The following is a 21,040-nucleotide window of genomic DNA, read 5'->3' as shown; positions in this document are numbered from 1 at the left end:
CTGCTTAACATCGCAAACAAATAATCACTATCCTATTCCACTCACAATCCTACTACACATCTCCTCACAATATAATCTCCAGGACAAAACAGTCGGTTTCCCTTAGATTCTCGAATTTCTACTCACGGTTAAGATCACAATAGCCATTCTCAGCTGAGTGAGTAGCAGTACTGCTTGAAGCGAGTGCAAGGCTCGGGCTGCCCATACCACTGTTGTCTAGGTCACATTTTTCCTTGCTTGAGGTGGAACTACATCCTTGACACGCCTTCATTTTCTACATAACCAGTAGCCAATACTTCCTGTCAACAACCATTGGCTCGCTCATTATGTTATATTGTTTACTTCTCCTGCTATTTGTAATTCACTCTTAAGACACTCTCGCAGTGACTTCTCTTTTCAGTTATTCGCTTATAGCATTTCGTCGCACCGCACGTGACATGTTAGAGTCCTCTTGAATGGTTATCCACACTTCCTGACCACGCTTACTGGGTATCTGTTTTCTGTATGTGGGTCTGGGTATTTTCCATAACCTCTCAGTAGTGTTAGTGCTTATCAGACGTTTACGACTTTGTATATCTGACTAATTGCTTTCCTTCCCTCTCCTATCATATTTACAATTCTTGTCTCCATATCTCCACTCGGTATTTGCCTCTGATTGGGGTCACTATTAATTAACTGTGCTGCTATGGTCGTCCTCTGTTTGTCCATCTTCTGGGTCCCGACACGGCTACCACTGTTTACGCACGCCATATTTGACTGCTCTGGCGACGGCCGCGGCGGCGGAGCAACCGGTGTTGCAAGAAATAACTCCTCGCAGAAATAAGTCGCATATACATGGTATCATAATTACCTGAGGAATATACTCCTGTTTGAGGTAGTTCATTAGGCTTGGAATATACTCCTGCTTGAGGTGTGTCATTGGGCTTGACCTCGAGTGAAGGAGTAGATATGCCGTGCTTGACAACGTCCACTGCATATGAAAATGCAATTTTAGGGACCCTTTATCAACGTAGAATACATCATTAATAATTATCATTGCATATGCAAGTTACCAGTTACTTAATTTTGTATCAATACATATCTACAGCTTTGACTCCATAATTACTAGCTCTGTTACTGCTTATTATGTAATTGAAAAAGGATTTGAAAACTACTCATAAATCATTTCACTCTGGTAGAAGTATAAGGCAAATTAGCACTGTTCCTGTGCAGGGGCGGATCCATATTTTTTGCAAGGTGGGGGGGGTTGCTCATTCCCTTCCTTTCCTCCTCTCTCCCTCTCTGCCCCTTCATATGTTCATCTGTCACCTTAACCTCCTTTTCTCTACCCCTTCACCTTCTCTTTCTTTTACCATTGCTCACCCTTCACTTCACCTTTCTTCACCCTTTCCTTCCCTCTTTCTCACCTCATCCTCTCCTCCTTATTCACCTCTTCCTCTTTCTTCACACCTTCACCTCCCCTTTTGTACCCCTTCACCTTCACCTTGCGCCTCCCTCCTCCATCTCACACTCCCTTCAGCCATTCCTCATATGTTCTTCACCCCTTCCTAATCCCTTTCCTCACTTCTTCCACTCCCCTGCAGATGTTTCGTTTCAAGGGGGGTTGCAACCCCCACCCCTTCTAGATCCGCCCCTGTACAAGATAGTGGTCTTTTTAGCAATAGGTAAACTCCACATACCTACTGACTGTTCCGTTTTGGCTACAAAAGCATTTACTGATTGTTGGCGGATTCTTGCACTTTTTTTTTTCGGCTCCATTATACGTAGGTGTCACTTCACTGTTAGACAGAAAACAGTGGATAGCACTTTGGATACTTTTAGCACACAAAGTTAAATGAAGAGATAAGCAATAATATACAATATTGTTGTGCTGGAAGCTTCCCCCGGCGACCATAGGCCTCCAGAAGGCTCCCGGAGAAACGAGCAAGGGGGCGGGGAGCGAGGCGAGCCGTCCGCGCCCCGCGGGGCGCGGCCAGGCGCCAGGCGGGAAGTGTTGCCAACTCGCATATATATATATATATATATATATATATATATATATATATATATATATATATATATATATATATATATATATATATATATATATTTTTGGGTGGGAAGTAATTTCGAGAGAAAGCCCTACCACCAAGAATTACTGGACTCAGTGGGACACTCTTCGGATAGACGACGGGGTGTTGCAGCGACGCTGGGTCTCTCATGATGGTCTTGACCACTACTGGTCCACGGTGTTACCTGTGAAGTCCCGGGAAGGCGTCTTGAAAGAAATGCACGACAGCATCACCAGCGGACACCTTGGGGTAAAGAAGACACTGAGTCGCCTGCGCCAAAGGTTCTACTGGGTTGGCATGAGGAAGGACGTGGAAGAATGGTGTCACGCGTGTGAGGTGTGCTGTGCAAAGCAGGGCCCCAAGAAGCGCCACCGTGCCCCATTGCAACTATACCAGGTTGGAGCCCCCATGGAACGGGTGGCAGTGGATATAGCAGGACCCTTGCCTCTGACGACGAACGGAAATAGGTACATCTGCGTCACAATGGATTACTTCACCAAGTGGCCGGAAGCCTACGCCATCCCTGACCAGGAAGCCACTACCATCGCTAAGGTCTTGGTGGAGGAGTTCTTCTGTCGCTTCGGTGTGCCTAACGAGCTCCATTCCGACCAGGGAAGGAATTTTGAGTCAACAGTCCTTGCTGAGTGCTGCAAGCTCCTGGGTATCAAGAAGACCCGGACCACCCCTCTGCACCCACAGTCAGATGGAATGGTGGAGAGGTTTAATTGGACGTTGGGCCAGGAGTTGGCCAAGCAGTGCAACAATGATCAATCTTCATGGGATCAGAAGCTGCCTGCGCTTCTCATGGCCTACAGGTCTGCCGCCCATGAGACTACGGGGTATTCACCGGCAAAGCTGATGTTTGGACGTGAGCTGCGATTGCCGGTGGACCTACTGACAGGAAGGCCTCCTGGGGAAAGCCTTCCAAGGGACGCCTCCAGTTTTGCCCGTCAACTAGAGGAACGGCTGGAAGAGGTGCACCATCAAGTCCGAGGTGCCTTGAAGTTCTCCGGGGAGGCCATGAAGCGCGGTTACAATATGAGGGCAAGCCACGTTGACTTCAAGGAAGGAGACCGAGTCTGGCTTTACAACCCGCAGAGGAAGAAAGGACAGTCTCCGAAGTTACAGAGCCCCTGGGAAGGCCCTTACGCTGTGCTAGAACGCCTCTCCGACGTGACTTACCGAATCCGGAGAACGGAAAGGACCAAGCCGAAAGTTGTCCACGTCAACCGCCTATGGAGGTACCACGGTCCGGGAAACTACACCTGGAACAACTAGACACTCAGCAGCCGACGAAAACGCAAGGGACGTCCAGGACCGAGAGGAGGTCGACGACGACGTAGGCCTTCTGGACCTTTCAGCCGAGGGAAATAACCTCCCGGCTTCGGCAGATGTTCCAGGGACACCCCAAGAAGCGGACGACGACGAGGCGCGCCAGGAGACAGACGTGCAGGAGGCACCGAGCAGAAGACAAAGACAACGCAGGCGTCCACAGCGATACGACGATTATTATGTTTTTGATTAATTCTCTTACGTTTGTATATAGTTAAGTGTATGATCGGGACGATCACAATTAAGAGGGGGGGATAGTGTTGTGCTGGAAGCTTCCCCCGGCGACCATAGGCCTCTAGAAGGCTCCCGGAGAAACGAGCAAGGGGGCGGGGAGCGAGGCGAGCCGTCCGCGCCCCGCGGGGCGCGGCCAGGCGCCAGGCGGGAAGTGTTGCCAACTCGCATATATTTTTGCTACATGTTCTTGTGTGATCTAAAATATACTGTAACATTCTAGACTGTACTGTTCTGGATATATTTGGAGAAGAGGGCGAGAGAGTCGCAGTCCCAGTCATAGTAAGCTAGTGGTCAGTGAAGAGTCAGAGTGAAGTGTACTACTAAGGAAGAATATTAAACTACAGAAGCTGTGTAAAGTGTTTACATATCTCCCTCCCACGGAGTCTTGTGACGGCGACACGGAACCCAAGTAATACGTCCGGCATAACAATATTATATAATGTTCAATTGCTATTGTACGTACGTACCTTAAGGAAAAGGAGGAAATAGACATTTACAGCCACTGGCGTTCAAGTAGGACTGAGGTCCTCCAGCCTCAGCGTCAGACAACGGTTGGGTCTGTGACATGTTTTGTTCCTGTAACTGCACGCGCTGACGGCCAGTGACTGCCAAATCTCGCGGGACGGCGCAGCGTGTCGTTTCCACCAGTAATGTAGATAATATAAATGCGAAAAATTCTGGAAAACAAACATCTACTAATAAAGTCTTTCTGACTTTCATAATTTTAATTATTTTAAGAATATAAGCGCCGATCCAGTGCTTAAGATGGCTTATAGTGTTCAAATCTATGTCAGCAACCGAAATTACAAAACGTTCCGTCTGGGGGGGTGAACGGCATGTCATTCTCGAGAACTTCCAACAAACCCACAAAAAAGGAGTTCCTAAAGGGGGAGGGGCACGTGCCCCCTGTGCCCACCCCCCCTGGCTACGCCACTGCACGGCCAATCATCTTTGTCCCAACTCGTGATGTAACCTGTGGGTGGAGCTTAAAGAAAGCTCAGCAGAACAGATGATACCATTTTCCACCCACTGATAGGAGCTCTAAAACTAGTTAAAAAAATATTCACACGGGAGAAATAACGAAGGGAGAAAGAGATGTTTCATGGAACAGGTGGAGAATAAAGAAAATATACACATTTCATTATCCAGCGGTCTCCTATGCTCCGCCCATAGATGATGTCACAAACTGGAACAGCGATGATTGGTCGTGGGAAGCCAGGCACCGTGTAGGCTGTGTGAGCTATATTTTATCCCGCGTGAATATATTTTGAACTAGCTGTTTAGGATAAACTTACTACAATATCATTATTTGTGCTTCCATAATATATGTATGTATATTACGTTAGTCTTGTTTTGGAAAATTAAAAGTTTATTCTAAAGAGGTCTCTTAAGCTCCGCCCACAGGTGACGTCACGAGTTGTGAGAGCGAAACAAACGTCGCCACGGCTACCAAACAATTAACGCATCAATATAAAATTTTCTGCTATATATAGTGTATGTCACTCTGTCAAGCACCGTTTACACAAATATTAGCCACACAATATTTTCCATTATAGAAATGTACCTAAAATGCATTAATGTTTCGGTTTTCAACGTTTGTTTGATTTGCAGTAGTACCAACAGTACACGGAAAGATAGCTTCCGAGGGGGAAGGAGAAGTGAGCGTTTGCTAATACCTTCTAACGGAAACACACTATGAGACGCTTCGACGAAGAGGGAAGAGGTTTACTGATAATCCCACTGTAAGGCTCTTCGTCTCATCAACTCTCCTCCTCTTACTGACAGCCTTCTACCTCTTAAATTCCGCCGCCATGTTGCATCTCTTTCTATCTTCTATCGATATTTCTATGCTAACTGCTTTTCTGAACTTGATAATTGCATGCCTTCCCCCCCCCCCTCCCGCGGCCCCGCTGCAAGCGACCTTCTACTCATGCTTATCCCTATACTGTCCAAAGCCCTTATGCAAGAGTTAACCAGCATCTCCATTCTTTCAATACTTTCACTGGTGTTGGAGTGGTTAGGGGTTTACGGTTTACCAGAAAAGGCAGGCACCGCCCGGGGATCGAACCCGGGACCTTCCGCTTGCCGGGCGGACGTGCTAACCGTTACACCACGGTCGCCTCTCAATGAGAACTCACACATCTCCCTCCTAAAGCCCCCCGCAAGGCCAGTCCGGGGAATGTGTATCTCTGCTCTGGATCCTACGTACTTGATGAGGGATGTGCTGCCCCTGCCCCTCTGCTATTACTCCAAATTATTGTAGGTCATTTCTACTCGGTTCCCTGGGCATGGGGTTCCAGCCCCGAGTTCTGGCCCTCATCTAACCGTAAGGTTTCTCAATTCACTTCCTTAAGATTTCTTCTAAGCCCTTCGTAATCTGCTTTTCTAAGGTCTGGCACCAGCACGTGGTTGTGTTCGTGGGTTACCGCCCAGTCCAAGATTACCTAATCTCCCTAAGATCACTACAACCTAGCTCTGTCCCCCACCTGCACCTCACTTATTATATTATCATTATTAGTTACAACCAAATCTAAAAAGATATCACCCCTGGTGGGTTCAGTTACCGTCTGCTGGAGGAAATTATCTTGTAGTACTTAAAAAAATCCTCGGATCCTAGAGCATCCACCACGCTATCCCCTCTGTGTATCTATAGTTGAAAAACCCCTATTATAGGGATATTTTCATACCTGCTTGCCCTGTCAATCTCTTGTAGTGATAACCAGTGTCTTGCCTGCTAGGGTGAGGTGGCATGTAAGGAACCTCAGGAGTTAGTATGCCTTTCCTTTTTGGACATCCATCCAAACTGATTTTGAGTCGGCGTTTGTTTAAAATTAATTGTTAACGGAACATTTACGTGTGTCTGTAATATAAAGTGCAACCCCTCCTCCCAGTCTTCCCGTTTTATCAGCGCGAAACATCTGGTAGCCATGCAGCTATTTCTAATTCTTACAATGTTTTTGATTGTAATATCTACCCATGTCTCCATGATTAGTATGATGTCGAACTCTTCTATGCATACTTTCCCCCTCAGTAGATCTATCTAATTCCTGGGATTCCTACTGTTTGTATGATAAGCTCTTAATCCATCCTTTGCTACACCCCTACGATCAGTGTTCAATTCTCCGATGCATAGCCAGATATATTAGTCCCCCCTTAATCTATCCAAAAAAAGTTCCGTAGGCAGTGGTGGGCACCGCTAACCGAAAAGTTAGCTTCGCTAACTGGTAATCCACTAACTAAAATGTTAGCTTCGCTTACGCTAAACCGCTAAACTGATAAAGAAATTAGTGGTAGCTAACGCTAACCGCTAACTTTTTATATGAATTTAGCTTCTTTTTAGTATTATGACTCTAAGACCCTTAAAAACAGACCTGAATTTAAGTATTTAGTAGTTTAGACCAAAAAGTTTCCCTAATAATTGTCCAATTAGCCTACTTTAAGGCATAATTTACCAAAAAATGGAGGCCCTGGAATTATTGTGCCATGTGGCTCAACTGGTGCTGTGCCTGGCCACAACGGACAAGAACAAACCCGTATGAATTTTTTTAATGGACTTAAAATTAGCGGAGGAGGAACTACGTTTAGTGGAAGCTAATTATTCCGCAAACGGTTTCCAAAGTTAGCAAAAACGCTAATCAGCTAACGAAAAAGTTAGCTTCGCTAATTAGCGGTTAGCGGAACCGTACCCATCACTGTCCGCAGGGTACTATGTGATCGTTTGATGGAGTAACAAGTGCACTCTATCCTTGGCTTACACGATGTCCTTGTCGTAGAAGAGGTCCCAGTTAACGGCGAAGAGCCACAGTGACCCACTATCCTGCTGTTCACTGCTAAGGTCATGGAGAGCCCACAGTCTATATACATCAAGTCAAGTCACTCTGCCTTCAAAACTGCGACCAGCACGCGCAGGGGCCGGTTTGGAGCGGAGCAGTGGGATGACGTCACTTGAAGCCAGTTCACGGGTGACTAAAGTTGCGGCCGTGTGTGCACTTTTGGATATGCATTCTCGCCTTCTTTCACCGCGCATTCAGGCAAGCCACTGACGAAAAAATATGCCTTTTTTTATTGTGCTATGCGTGACTGTAATTCCAACGCCTACAAACGGCGGTGTGGGGTGTGAAAGGGGTCATGTTGAAGTGATTGATTTAAATTAGTCCGCCTTTCTTCGTTTACTCTAAATCCCTGTTTCTACATATTGATTGTTTAAAATCAAAAGTTATTATCTTAATGCCGTAAAAGTGTAGGTGGAATTTCCAACATAAAATCTAATAAAGGTAAAATGGGAGTTCCACAAACAATTTTAACAATATTACTATAATAACTAACTAACGGGGAGCATACGCACGGTGGCGCGTCGCTTCATTCACTCGCCGCCCATACTCCCTGCGGTCCTCCTGAGCAAGCTCTGACGCAGTACTTATCTGAGATGTAGATTTGGAGCGGATTTTCTTCAGAGCTCAAGAAGCAAGTCTTAGGTCGATTTCATTTTGACATCCCTCGACATCCTCAGCGAGACCTCTGACGTACCTCTCTTTATCCCTCCTCAGAAGGGTTCTAGAGTAGAGTCAAAGACTTTTCTCTTCATACGTCCTGCCTTCCTGCGGCTTTGCTGCACAATACTTCTTACTCTAGCTCACCCCTATGCTGTCTAAATCCCTTAAGAGGAGATCGCCAGCATCCTTATTCTTTCATCCTTTTCGTTGGTAACTCTGGAACGCCCTTCCCTTATCTGTATTTCCACCTTACTATGACGAACTCTTTTCGGAGTGAAGTATCAAGACTTCTCTTGAACCATTTTTCAATAGTCTTTGAATTCTCTACCCCTTTTCCTCTTTATAGATAAGCTTGTCTTTGACTGCGTCCTCTGATGTAAAATAAGGGGGAGGGTTGAGATGAGTGACAGCGTGATACATAGGAAGAACAAACACCTGAAGACCTGTCGGTCTATGGCGAGGGTGTCTGTTTACTACCGCTGCTACTAGTAAACTACGTATGGTAGGACAGGATAAAATAGATGAAGGCTCCTCCCCACCCACCTCTCCCTCCGGCAACGTGCCGGCAGGAAATAGTTAGAAGAGATCACCATGTGCCTTTAAGGAAGAAAGGGGCATGGAAATTTTACAGTAAAGAGAGAAATAAGAGGAAATTACTACCCTTAACTTACGCTACTGGTGACCTAAGGTGTGGGGGAAACTATTGTCTTCAGGTTGTACTCGTGCTGCAGGCTGCCTGGGACAAACGAAAAAGAGTCAGTGAACAGTGTATGTAGTTGAGAAAAAAAAAAAAAAGCTAGTATTAAATTGGACTGCTCACGATGGGGTGAGATGGAGTTTCAGGGGTTACAGGTAGAGGCTTGATCCTCGTTTACCTTCGGTACAGGGGTACGCTCCAGTATCCTATTAACCTTACTGTTCCCACACCTCACTGCCTGAAACATATGAAAAAGGGTCAGTAAAATCTTATATCCCTGAAATACTTATCCAATGAAGACTTGAAGCTATTAATACTCTGTGCGCTAACTACTGACGGTGGGAGTCTGTTCCAGTGATCGACGACTCTTATTATTGAAATGACTAGCGCCAATGTGTTACATCGGTTTCCCTTTAACTTCATACCGTTGCTGCGTGTTATTGTGTTGGTGTCTCTCTGAAATAGACTATCTTGGTTAATGTTTTCGAATCTATTAAGGATTTTGAACACTTCAATTAAGTCCCCTCTTACTCTTCGCTTCTTTAAAGAAAACATACTAAACGCTGTAAACGCTCGTCATACGTCAAGTTACGGAGCGCTGGAATTTGTTTGGTTGCTCGTCGCTGTATCTTTTCTAGCAAGACTTGATCTTTGATATAATTCGGTGACCAGAATTGAACGGCGTATTCTAGGTGTGGTCTTACAAATGCTATATATAATCTCTTCATAAGTTCGGGTGATTTATAATCAAAGTTGCTTGAGATTAATCCTAGCATCATATTGGCTTTTTTACTCGCCGCAGAACATTGATCACTCATTTTAAGAGTGTTACTGATAATGACACCAAGATCTTCTTGTTTTACTTCGCTGAGCTCTTGTCCTTGAAGCTGATATTTAAAGTTAGGATTATTTTCACCTATGTGCATTACTTTACATTTATCTACGTTGAAACACATTTGCCATTTTTCGCTCCAGTCGGCAAGTCTTAATAAGTCTGATTGAATATTCTCGCAATTTTTACTGTTCATTACCGTGCCCCCTAATTTGGTGTCGTCGGCGAATTTGGCTACTTTTGACAGGATATCAGTCTCTAAATCGTTCACGTAAATTATGATTAGTGTTGGCCCCAGGAATGAACCTTGGGGCACGCCACTGGTTACGGGTTGCCAATCGGATACTTCACCATTAAGAACTACACGCTGTTTTCTGTCGGTGAGCCAGTCATGAATCCACGCACATAGATGGTCACTAATACCGTGGGAACGCAGTTTTGAAATAAGCCTAACGTGGGGAACTTTATCAAACGCTTTCTGAAAGTCTAGGTAAATTACGTCATATGGGGCTCGGGCGTCCCAACTTGAATAAACGTCGTTGAAAAAAGTTAATACATCGATTACTACGAAATCCATGCTGATTATCAGCTATCAAATCATTTGTTTCGAGGAAAGTGATAATTTTATCTCTGATTATTTTTTCGAATAATTTAATTAGGACAGACGTAAGGCTGATAGGGCGATAATTACTGTCTTGTTTTTTATCTCCTTTTTAAATATCGGGGTAACATTGGCCTTCTTCCACTCCAGAGGTAGACTAGCCTGTGCTAATGACTTGTTGAACATTAACGTTATGGGTTATTCTAGCTGTTGACTACATTCTTTTAACACGCGAGGAGATAAATTGTCGGGGCCCGGAGATTTATTTGAATTTATTTTTTGCAGGTACGCACGCACTTCACTGATATCAATTTCGGTCAACGCAAGCTTATGTTCTTCAGGGCCTTGAAAAATAGTCCTCGGGGCTGGGATCGATGTCATGTTCTCTTTTGTGAATACGCTACTAAAGGTTCAATTTAGGACCGACGCCATGCCTTTATCATCATTAATCGTATCGCCAGTAACTCACCATTTTTAACATTTTTTTTGCTTCTTATGTAGCTGAAAAATAATCTGGGATTTTTCTTCTCATCAAGTGATATTTTCATCTCATATTCGCGTTTCTGTTTTCCGATTTTCCTTTCGCACTCTCTCTTGATATTGATATAATTAGTATGATCCTGTGAAGTGTGTGACAGTTTATATTTCTTATACAGTTTTCTTTTTACGAGAGTGAACTGAGTGACAGGGTGGATGGCAGGAATAGAGTGTCATTGTCATAGAGAAGTGAGCTGAGTGACTGTGAGAGACGAATGAGCTAAGTTACTTTCACAAGGAGGAGTGATTTAAGTGAAAGTGAGTAAGTCATATATGTCACGGCAGCCACTATAAATAAAATTCGCCTGCGCCATTAACTGGTTGGGGGCGTCCAAGAAGTACACTTTAAGTTAGTGAGAAAGAGGAATGAACTGAGTGAGTTAGAGAAGATTAAATTGAGTAATACTGAGAGAACACTGAGCTGAGTGACAGTGACAGAAATTAAGCCGAGTAATGGTGAGAGAGAAAGTGAGAAGTGACAGTAACAAAGAGGAATGAAATGAAGGACAATGACAGAGATGACTGAGCACAGTGACAATGTAACGGAGAGGAGAGAGCGCGGAGTGACATTGTGACTAAAAAGGATGACTTGAGCGACAGTTTGACAGAAAGGAGTAAACCGAGTACAGTTACAGAAGGGAGTAGGCTGAGTGAGTGTTATCTGGCGAAGTAAGATGAGTGACAATAATAGAGAGGAGTGAGTTGAATAACAGTGTGACAGGGTGGTGTAAGCTAAGTAACAGTGTGGCAGAGAAGTGAGCTAAGTGACAATGTGACTAAGACGACTGGGTTGAATGACTGATAGTGAGGTGGCTTATGATAATGATCGTTACCTGCTGGCCCAAAGCACCAAATTTGGCACACATATACTTAGGTACAAAGCCAAACTTTTTGGAGGGGGGTACCCGATTTTAAAGGTCAAGGTCAAGGTCAGGGCAAGGTCAAAGGTCAAACATCGCTATTTGTCTTTTTTTCAACTTTCTTATTAATTTCCAGTACAAAATGTGCTGCCATTATATAAATTACTGTTAATGGTCTTGAGGGAGTCATATATGTAATTCAAGCTATATTTCTTTTAAGTGTATATTGAATTGTAGATCAAGATCATAGGTCACCAGGTGTAATTTCAATATATATAACAATGAATTATTGGCATCAGTATTTATATATGAATTCTATTGGACAAGTAGGGCATTATTTAAAAAGACATTAGTGCAATAAACAAACGAGTTACATGCATGCTTCAGTTACAATACGATGAGTCAAGCATAACACCATTGCCTCCTATAATAATATGTACTGTAGATCTTTACCGGATGCGAATATTGCAGTGGTAATCAGACTACTTCCTATTTAATACGACATTCTTGCACTATTGTTGCAAGAATTGCTTACATGGACTACCTCTATAAAGCTCTGCATGCATATCTTCTTGGAAGGAGTACAAGAATATGGAAGGGTCGTCATGTTTCAATCACCTCGGCACTGACATAGTGTTGTACATGTCAGGCCAGCTTTCTCGCATTTACAGTTCTTAACACATAGGAACTGCTTTGCAACCACACTTTATGAGTTCTTTGCACGCAGCAGCAGCTGGAATTGTGGTCCAGATGGGATGCCACCCTGTGTCTGATTTGGACCATCCAAAACCAGCTGGGCTAGGGGCAGCAATGACTGGTTTCAGACTCTCTGTCCAGATACTGGCCTGGTACACACATCGGTTGACATGTTGGAGCAGAGCATTTTGTGTTGGTGGTAGCCTTTCCATTAGTTTCACTCTGTTAGGAAAGAGGTCTTGCCGAAGGTTATTAACTTTGCTATGGTGAGTTGTGTTGTCGTACATGGCACAGGTGAACTGCTCAATTAGCCTGAATACCGGAGATGATGTTTCTTGAGGAACAAATGGTGAGGACGATGCTGTAGTAAACCCTTCTGTCGAAATTGGGAGTGATTTCCAGGTCTTCCATGCTGATTTCTTTCCTTTACCATTAAATTGGGATGTTACATCACATCCAGTGAAAGCATGGAAGAAGGGTGCTTGACATTTATCTTCACCAAGTTCCAGGCAAACAGAGTTGATATGGTAGTATCGAAAGTGCCTCCCTGCACCAAATCCAACCCACAGATCTAAGTCAGGATACCAACTGACAAAACGGTGATAAACTCCTACAAGGACCACAACCACGTCTGTATCAACAGTTCTGACAAGAACTGATGTTGCACCTTTCCTCAGGGCATCGTACACATGCAAAGAAATCCTGCTGTCTGCCTCCTCGTGGTCACACTTGTCCATAGTACATCCAGGCTGATTGGACAGAACTCTTTCTCCGGAGGTAATGTATACCCATTTTTCAGGTGGGTAGACATGGTTACTTCTCCTGAGAGCAAAGCAAAAAGCTCTTCTTTGTTTCTGTCATTCTGCAGGAACCCAGCAAAGGACGCGGGAAGTTTGGCATTGCGAGACACCTTCCTGCGTACCCCCTTCCCTCGTTTCTCACGGGTAGTTGCCTTCAAGCTGTCTGGATGATATCTGTCCCAAACAATGTCAATTCGAGTGCTGCTTTGCAGTTGCCTCTCTGTCCAAGGAATGAAGATTTTGTCACTGTATTCCCCAAATGTACATTTGTGTTCATGTGGCAGGATGTGTACCATGGCAGCCCCATCGAAAATCTTTGCATCAAAGTGTGATGGTGGTTCTGGCTGAATACTTGGGTCGATGCAAGCCAACATTTCTGATTTATTTCCTGGTAGACGAAGTTTCCCATTCAGTGACAATGCTGGTGGCCATGGGTGATTTACATGCGAGAAAAACTCCTCGAGGTTTGTGTCACGGACCTGAGTAGCAATGAAGAGTTGGATGAATAGGTTACAATCACTCTTTATTTCCTGCAACTGAGTCACTTTTCTGCTGGGAGTACTGGTGTGTGGTCGCTTGAAAAGTGGAAGTTTATTTCTCTTGATTGTGCTGTGGATGGATTTCTCTCGTTTCACCAGCACATCACTAACATACCTTGAGTACTGCTCTTTGCCCAGTTGCTCCATTCCGTATAGTGCTTCCACAACTTATTCATCCATACAGTCATGGGTGTCAAGAACAATGAGTTCCTTTGCTGTGTTCAAGAATGGATTCCCCATTGATTTGATAACATCACACATATTGTTGACTTGTTTGTGGAATGTTTCCTGAATGGCATGTCCTTGCTCATGACTCTGGAAAGAAGGCTCCTCAGACAGGTTATTAATCTCTTCAAATTCATCGAGAATCCTTGCCTGCTCTGGACCGGCAATCATCCATTGTTTCAAGGCAGCAGGGTTCGTGGTCAGGCCAACTGCACCACCAGAACGTTTCACTTTTTCATTGTTCTGCTCGTGTGCTTGGTCTAGAGGCATGGCTGAGAATGGTCGCATACTTGTGCCATGGAATGATCCTTCAGCTGTTTGTGATGTTGGATTGTGATCCAGATTGTCTAGTGCCCCTGCTGTGAACACACCATCAATAAGTTGCACAGGGCATACCATACCTTCCTCTTGATATCGTTCACATACTGCATTTGTCAGCCAGTCTTCCACTTCTAACACTCTTTCATAGCTGACACTGATTCCGAGTTTATGGAGATGTGTCAACATTTTCTTGCTCCGGGTTTGCGTGTGAACACTCAAGCCTACATATAAGGGAAGCGGTGGTTCTTTGGATCTATGGTGGCGTGGGTTCTCTGCTACTTTGGGCTGTTCTTTACAATTGAATCTAATCAGCTGGCATATGGTCAGACATTCTTGTGAATTTGTTGCGGTCTGGTCCTTGATGTTTGATCCATATAACAACATGGAGATCAAGACTTTGAGTGAATTTGGCACTGAGTCATCTTGACAGTCTGTGGTGAAACTTCCACTGAATGTACAGAATTTTGTCTTTGAAATTTCTTGCCGTATTACCTTTGCTATGTGTACCATTGAGAGAGCGTCCTTCTCAAAATCACGAGACTTCAACTCCTCCTTTATGAGCTTCTGAAGGCCTTCATTAAAGACAAGAACTGTTTGTTTGCCAACTGATTGTTCCTGACACTGATCCTTGTAATGATCCAAAAGTTTGTTTTTCAGCCGTGTCTTGTTCACCTGTTTTTCATACCCCAAGGCTGCAAAGCGAGCTACACACATTTTGTGCAGATCTACTAATGGAAATATGTACTCCCCGTCTTCAACATTCGCTTCAATAAAAGATATCATTTCTGCAAATACCCTTGAGTCTGTCATTGATTGATCAGTTGTATCCGATAATGTAGCCATGGATCGCTTGTAACTTCTGTATCGAACACGGAATGCATCCATACATTGTTTGTGATACTTTGCTTCAATAGCAACAAGATCCCCATCTGCAATAGTAGCTAACAAATCAGTATCTTGTAGTTCTGTTGCTTGCTCACGCAGTGTTTTGTCTAGTCCTAAAGTTTCACAATTGTGAAGTATACCATCTGACTTCTTGCAAAATATACACATGTTGCAACCCATTACTTCATCAGTTCGAGATACACGTTTGGATTTTCTTTGTCCAGTACTAACATCATCGCCAGAGTGGTCAACAATTCTCTTTCTAGCATTTCTCTCTTGTGCCCTTAACAATTTTGATTTGGCAAATAACAAATGACAGTTTTTATGCCACTTAGCACAATTCACATTGAGGTCATTGGTTGTCACATCATCACCAAAGCAAATTCTTGCAGGCAATGATTTCAGTTCTTTAAAACCATGTACATTTTTCATAAATTCTTCATATGCTTGTGAACCTTTGCCATCCTGTTGTGTTGCAGGACACTTTAATGCCCCATCTTCTGTACCGCATATGATGCACTTTGACCAATCCATGTTGCATTGAAGATTGAAATGCAAGCTCTCCACTACTGACTTGCCTTGCTGACTTCAGTTCTCAACCAGGAAGCACTCTGAAACATAAAAATACATATTATTACAAATCCTGTTACCAACTATTTTACTTGAAGCAAGATAAAACTAAAATGACACCTGAAATTACAGTACTACCACATTTTGACCTTTAACCTTCGCCTGACCTTGACCTTGACCTTTAAAATCGGGGACCCCCCTTCAAAAATGTTTGTATTAACCCAAAGTATAGATGTACCAACTTTGGTAATTTGGGCCAGCATGTAACGATTTGGTCATATTTTGGCCATAAGCCACCCCACTATGACAGATTAGTGGCCTATTGTGTTTTGAAACTTTTAAAAAATGAGTGGGTTTCGAGGTTGGGAACTCAAAAATACGGGTTTTTTTTAGTAATTTTTTGCATATTTACTCGATTTTCGACCCTTTCGAGTCGGTTTTATGAAATATAGCCCTTGCATTGTGCCGTCGATTGATACCAATAACTTTTCTGTAGCCCCAGAAGTAAGGGAGGTATGGCGATTCGCACCAAAGCGGTTGATTTTCCAAAATTCGCGGTTGAATGACAAGGCTGGGGCAAGTGTCCGTTCCATATGTATAGGGTTCACTGATGGGAGAGAATGAGATCCGTGAATGCGACAGTGAGGGATAAGGAGAATGAGTGTGATTGATAAATGAGCTGAGTGACAGTGAAACATAAGAGTGAGATGAGTTATAAAAAGTGACAAAGCGGAGTGAGCTGAGTGCCTTTACGAGAAGAATGTAATGAGTGACACAAAGATAAAGGCACGAGCTGAATGCCAGTGTGACAGAGAGGAGTGAGTCCACTAAAGATGTGGCAGGGAGGAGTGGTATGAGTCTCACTGTGATGAAGAGGAGAGGGCTACGTGCTAATGTGACAAAAAGGAGTGACCTGAGTGACAATTACAGAGATGTAGTATGTGTAAGTGACAAAATAAGAGTGGAGTAAGCTGATTAAGAAAGAAAAGTGAACTGAGTGACTGACAGAGAGAACTAAGCTGAGAGAGTGAATGAAAGGAGCTCAGTGACAGTGACCTAAAGGAGCAAACTGAATGAGATTGGGAGAAAAGTAAGAAGAGTGACAGTGACAGATAAGTGAGCTGAGTGATAGTGTGACAATGTAGTGAGTTAGCTGGCAGTGTGATAGATGACTACCATTGTGTGAGAGTATTGAATGACAGTGGCAGCGAAGAGTTGAATGAACAGTGTGACAGGAAGGAGTCTGCTGACAAACAGTGGCAGGTAGAAGTGATTGATTACCAGTGTAACAGAGAGGAGTGGGCTAAGTGACAGGAAAACAAAGAGGAGAGACCTGAGTGACGGTGTGATAGAAAGTAGGGAGGTGAGGTACGTTGTATCAGAGGAGTGAGATGAATTATAATGTGATGTGACACGACTGAGCTAGTGGTAACGTGATACGACTGAGCTAGTAGTAACGTAACAAGTAAAAGGTAAAGCTATTAGCAATGGAGTTTAGAGGAGTTTGCTGAGGAATAATGTAACAGACAGAACTGAGCTGACTTTGACAGAGAAGTGAGTTTAGTGAGTGTAACACAGTAGTGAGCTGAGTGACAATGTGACAGAGAGGAGTGAACTGAGTGGCCGTGAGACAGGAGTGAGCAGATTAACACTGTAAAAGGGAAGAGCTAAGTGACGGTGGCAGAAGAGTGAGCTGAATAACTGACAGAGAGGAGTGAGCCAAGTGACAATGTGACATGATTGAAATGAGTGAGTTAAGTGACAGTGTGACCGAGGAGTGAATGGAATGACAGTGACAGAGAGGAGTGAGGTGAGTGACCGGAGTGACAAATAAAGACTTTACAGTTCTTTCTATCATTCAACAGTGAAAGACGTGGTGGAGTCAGCGATGAAGCAGATCAATGCCGTGGGTTGCGTCGCCATTGAGGTCGCCTCCGCATCGGCAACTGATTATATTTCGGTGCAGCTGGGCAACGACTACTCCTCCTACATGGGCCGCCAGGGTGGCCCGCAGAACATGACGGTGGTGGCGAAGACCATTAACAGGGGCACCGTGATGCATGAGCTCATGCATTCCCTAGGTATACATAAATCATATTCTCTTAAGAAACCAGCTAGTGAGGAAGGGAATGGGGTATGTTTGCCTCTTTGGTAAAGTATAGGACGCAGGGAAAGGGGCTGGACAAAATATATATAAAAAAAAAACCACCATATTTGGACGCTCTCCAATGTCTCGAGAAAAAGCTGTATGCAACATACAGCTTTGGATTGAAATTTAGGATAGAGATAGTAGGAGGGAACAGAGTAGAGATTGCTGTCAGTAGCCTCGGACACCTGTGTTTCGGTGAGGAAGAGAAGGTGAGGTTTAGAGGAAGAGAGATGGTGTTCCACAGAATGAAAATTAGAACGAAGACTGCGAATGTTGCAGAAATTGAGAAGAAAGAGGTTCGAGGAGTTATCAAGACACCTCTCGGGTCGGCAGCCAGAAAAGGAGTCCTCCGAAAAACTAATAAGAAAAATTATTTGGACGTACGCCGCATGCATATTTTTTTTTGTTTATGCCTACGTGTGCAACGACATCACTTGCTCTCGTGCCCACAACCTTGATTCTTCAGAATTTTCCACCATCTGGCTAAGACTTCACTGTCATTCTATTACTAAATACATCTGTGCTGTTGATTTCTCACCTAACTCTACTAACTATGTAAAATTCTCTGACTACTTGAACTCTAAAGTGGAGCACACCATGACCCACTCTCCCTTCGCTGAAATCTCCATTTTGGGAGATTTAAATGTTCCCCACCAGCTTTGGCTTTCATCCTCTTTCACTGACCAGCCTGGTGAACAAGCCTACAACTTTGCTATCCTCAACGATCTAGAGCAGTTGGTCCAGCACCCTACACGTATTCCCGACCGTCTTGGAGACAGACCCAACATTCTAGACCTCTTCCTTACCTCTAACCCTTCTGCTTATTCTGTCAAACTGTTCTCTCCGATGGGCTCCTCCGATCACAATCTTATTTCTGCATCCTGTCCTATCGCTCCAGTACACCCTCTGGACCCACCGAAGATGCGATGCTTCTGCCATTTTGCTTCAGCTCGGTGGGACGACCTGAGGATGTACTTTTCCGATTTCCCGTGGAATGATTACTGCTTCCAGGAGCGAGACCCCTCTGTGTGTGCTCAGCGCATCACAGAGGTGATTGTCTTTTGGAATGGAGGCATACATTCCACGTACTTTCTCTACTCCTCACGCTAAAAAGCCTTGGTTTAATCACGCTTGTTCTCCTGCTGTCAAAGATAGAGAGGCAGCTTACAAAAGGTACCAGAGCCTTCGAACTAACTCTAACCATGAACTTTACATTTTTGCCCGGAATCGTGACAAATCTATTCTCCGACTAACCAAAAACTCTTTCATCAATAGAAAATGCCAAAACCTTGCTTTCTCTAACTCTTCCCGTGACTTCTGGCATCTATCCAAAAACATCTCCTCCAACTTCACTTCTTCATCTTTCCCTCCACTCCTCAGTCCTGACGGCAACACTGCCGTCTCATCTATCTCTAAGGCTGAACTCTTCTCTCAAACTTTTTCTAAAAACTCCACTCTGGACGATTCTGAGCATATTCCTCTTTTATGCCTGTTATTAATATTCTTCAAAATGATATTTTCTATGCCCTCTCTGGTCTCAATCCTCAGAAGGCTTATGGACCTGATGGAGTGCCTCCTATTGTCCTTAAAAACTGTGCCTCCGTGCTGTCACCCTGCCCGGTTAAACTCTTTCGCCTATGCTTGTCAACATCTACCTTTCCTTCCTGCTGGAAGTATGCCTTCATACAGCCTGTGCCTAAGAAGCGTGACCGTTCCAATCCCTCAAACTACCGTCCTATAGCTTTACTTTCTTGTCTATCTAAAGCTTTTGAATCAATCCTTAACCGGAAGATTCAAAAGCACCTTTCCACTTCTGACGTTCTATCTGATCGCCAGTATGGGTTCCGCAAGGGGCGTTCTACTGGTGATCTCCTTGCCTTCCTAATTGACTCTTGGTCATCCTCTCTTAGCCGTTTCGGTGAAACCTTTGCTATTGCGCTGGACATATCAAAAGCTTTTGATAGGGTCTGGCACAAATCCTTGCTTTCCAAACTACCCTCCTACGGTTTCTCTCCTTCTCCCTGTACCTTTATCTCCAGTTTCTTTTCTGACCGTTCTATTTCTGCTGTGATAGACGGTCACTGTTCTTCCCCTAAACCTATTAACAGTGGTGTCCCACAGGGTTCTGTCCTATCTCCCACTCTTTGTTGTTCATTGATGACCTTTCCAAAACGAACTGTCCTATCCATTCTTACGCCGATGACTCCAGTCTGCATTACTCAACTTCTTTTAATAGAAGACCCACCCTACAGGAACTTAACGATCAAGGCTGAAGGCAACAGAACGCTTAGCCTCAGACCTTACTATTATTTCCGATTGGGGCAAGAGGAACCTGGTGTCCTTCAACGCCTCAAAAACACAGTTTCTCCACCTATCCACTCGACACAATCTTCCAAACAACTATCCCCTATTCTTTGACAACACTCAGCTATCACCTTCTTCAACACTAAACATCCTCGGTCTATCTTTAACTCAAAATTTTAATTGGAAACTTCATATCTCATCTCTTACTAAATCAGCTTCCTCGAGGCTGGGCGTTCTGTACCATCTCCGCCAGTTCTTCTCCCCCGCACAGTTGCTATCCATTTACAGGGGCCTTGTCCGCCCTCGTATGGAGTATGCATCTCATGTGTGTGTGTGTGTGGGTGGGTGGGTGGGGGGGGGGGGCACTCACACAGCTCACCTTGACAGAGTGGAGTCAAAGGCTCTTCGTCTCATCAGCTCTCCTCCTCATACTGATAGTCTTCTACCTCTCAAATTCCGCCGCCATGTTGCCTCTCTTTCTATATTCTATCGATATTTTCATGCTGACTGATCTTCTGAACTTGCTAACTGCATGCCTCCCCCCCTCCCGCGGCCCCGCTGCACACGACTTTCTACACATGCTCATCCCTATACTGTCCAAACCCCTTATGCAAGATCAACAAGCATCTTCACGCTTTCATCCCTCCCGCTGGTAAACTCTGGAACAATCTTCATTCATCTGTATTTCCTCCTGCCTACGACTTGAACTCTTTCAAGAGGAGGGTATCATGACCCCTTTCCTCCCGAAATTGACCTCTCTTTATGGACACTCCTTTGACTTTTATTCAGGAGCAGTAAGTAGCGGGCTTTTTTTTATATTTTTCTTTACGCCCTTGAACGGTCTCCTTAGCTGTAAAAAAAAAAAGTATTTAGGAATCACATATTTTTCTCATAGCTACGGTATAGAGACACTT

General features: G+C 44.2%; 1 protein-coding gene and 1 non-coding gene across 2 annotated transcripts in view; one reads left to right on the top strand and one right to left on the bottom strand.

The window, feature by feature from the left end:
- The window catches only part of LOC126995912 (astacin-like metalloprotease toxin 5), a 119,946-nt gene that overhangs the window by 55,274 nt on the left and 43,632 nt on the right, over nt 1–21,040 (top strand). Inside the window, exon 4 of the mRNA XM_050855805.1 lies at nt 17,539–17,754. Coding sequence (XP_050711762.1) covers nt 17,539–17,754 — 216 coding nt within the window. The remainder of the gene's footprint in view (nt 1–17,538; nt 17,755–21,040) is intronic.
- On the bottom strand, nt 5,664–5,738 carry Trnaa-ggc (transfer RNA alanine (anticodon GGC)). The gene has a single exon. It is a non-coding gene; the product is annotated as a tRNA-Ala (tRNA).

The sequence above is a fragment of the Eriocheir sinensis genome, chromosome 9 (assembly GCF_024679095.1).
Source record: "Eriocheir sinensis breed Jianghai 21 chromosome 9, ASM2467909v1, whole genome shotgun sequence".
NCBI classification, from domain to species: domain Eukaryota; kingdom Metazoa; phylum Arthropoda; class Malacostraca; order Decapoda; family Varunidae; genus Eriocheir; species Eriocheir sinensis.
Note: the sequence above shows the minus strand (reverse complement) of the source record. Positions and strands in the feature narration are given on the sequence as shown.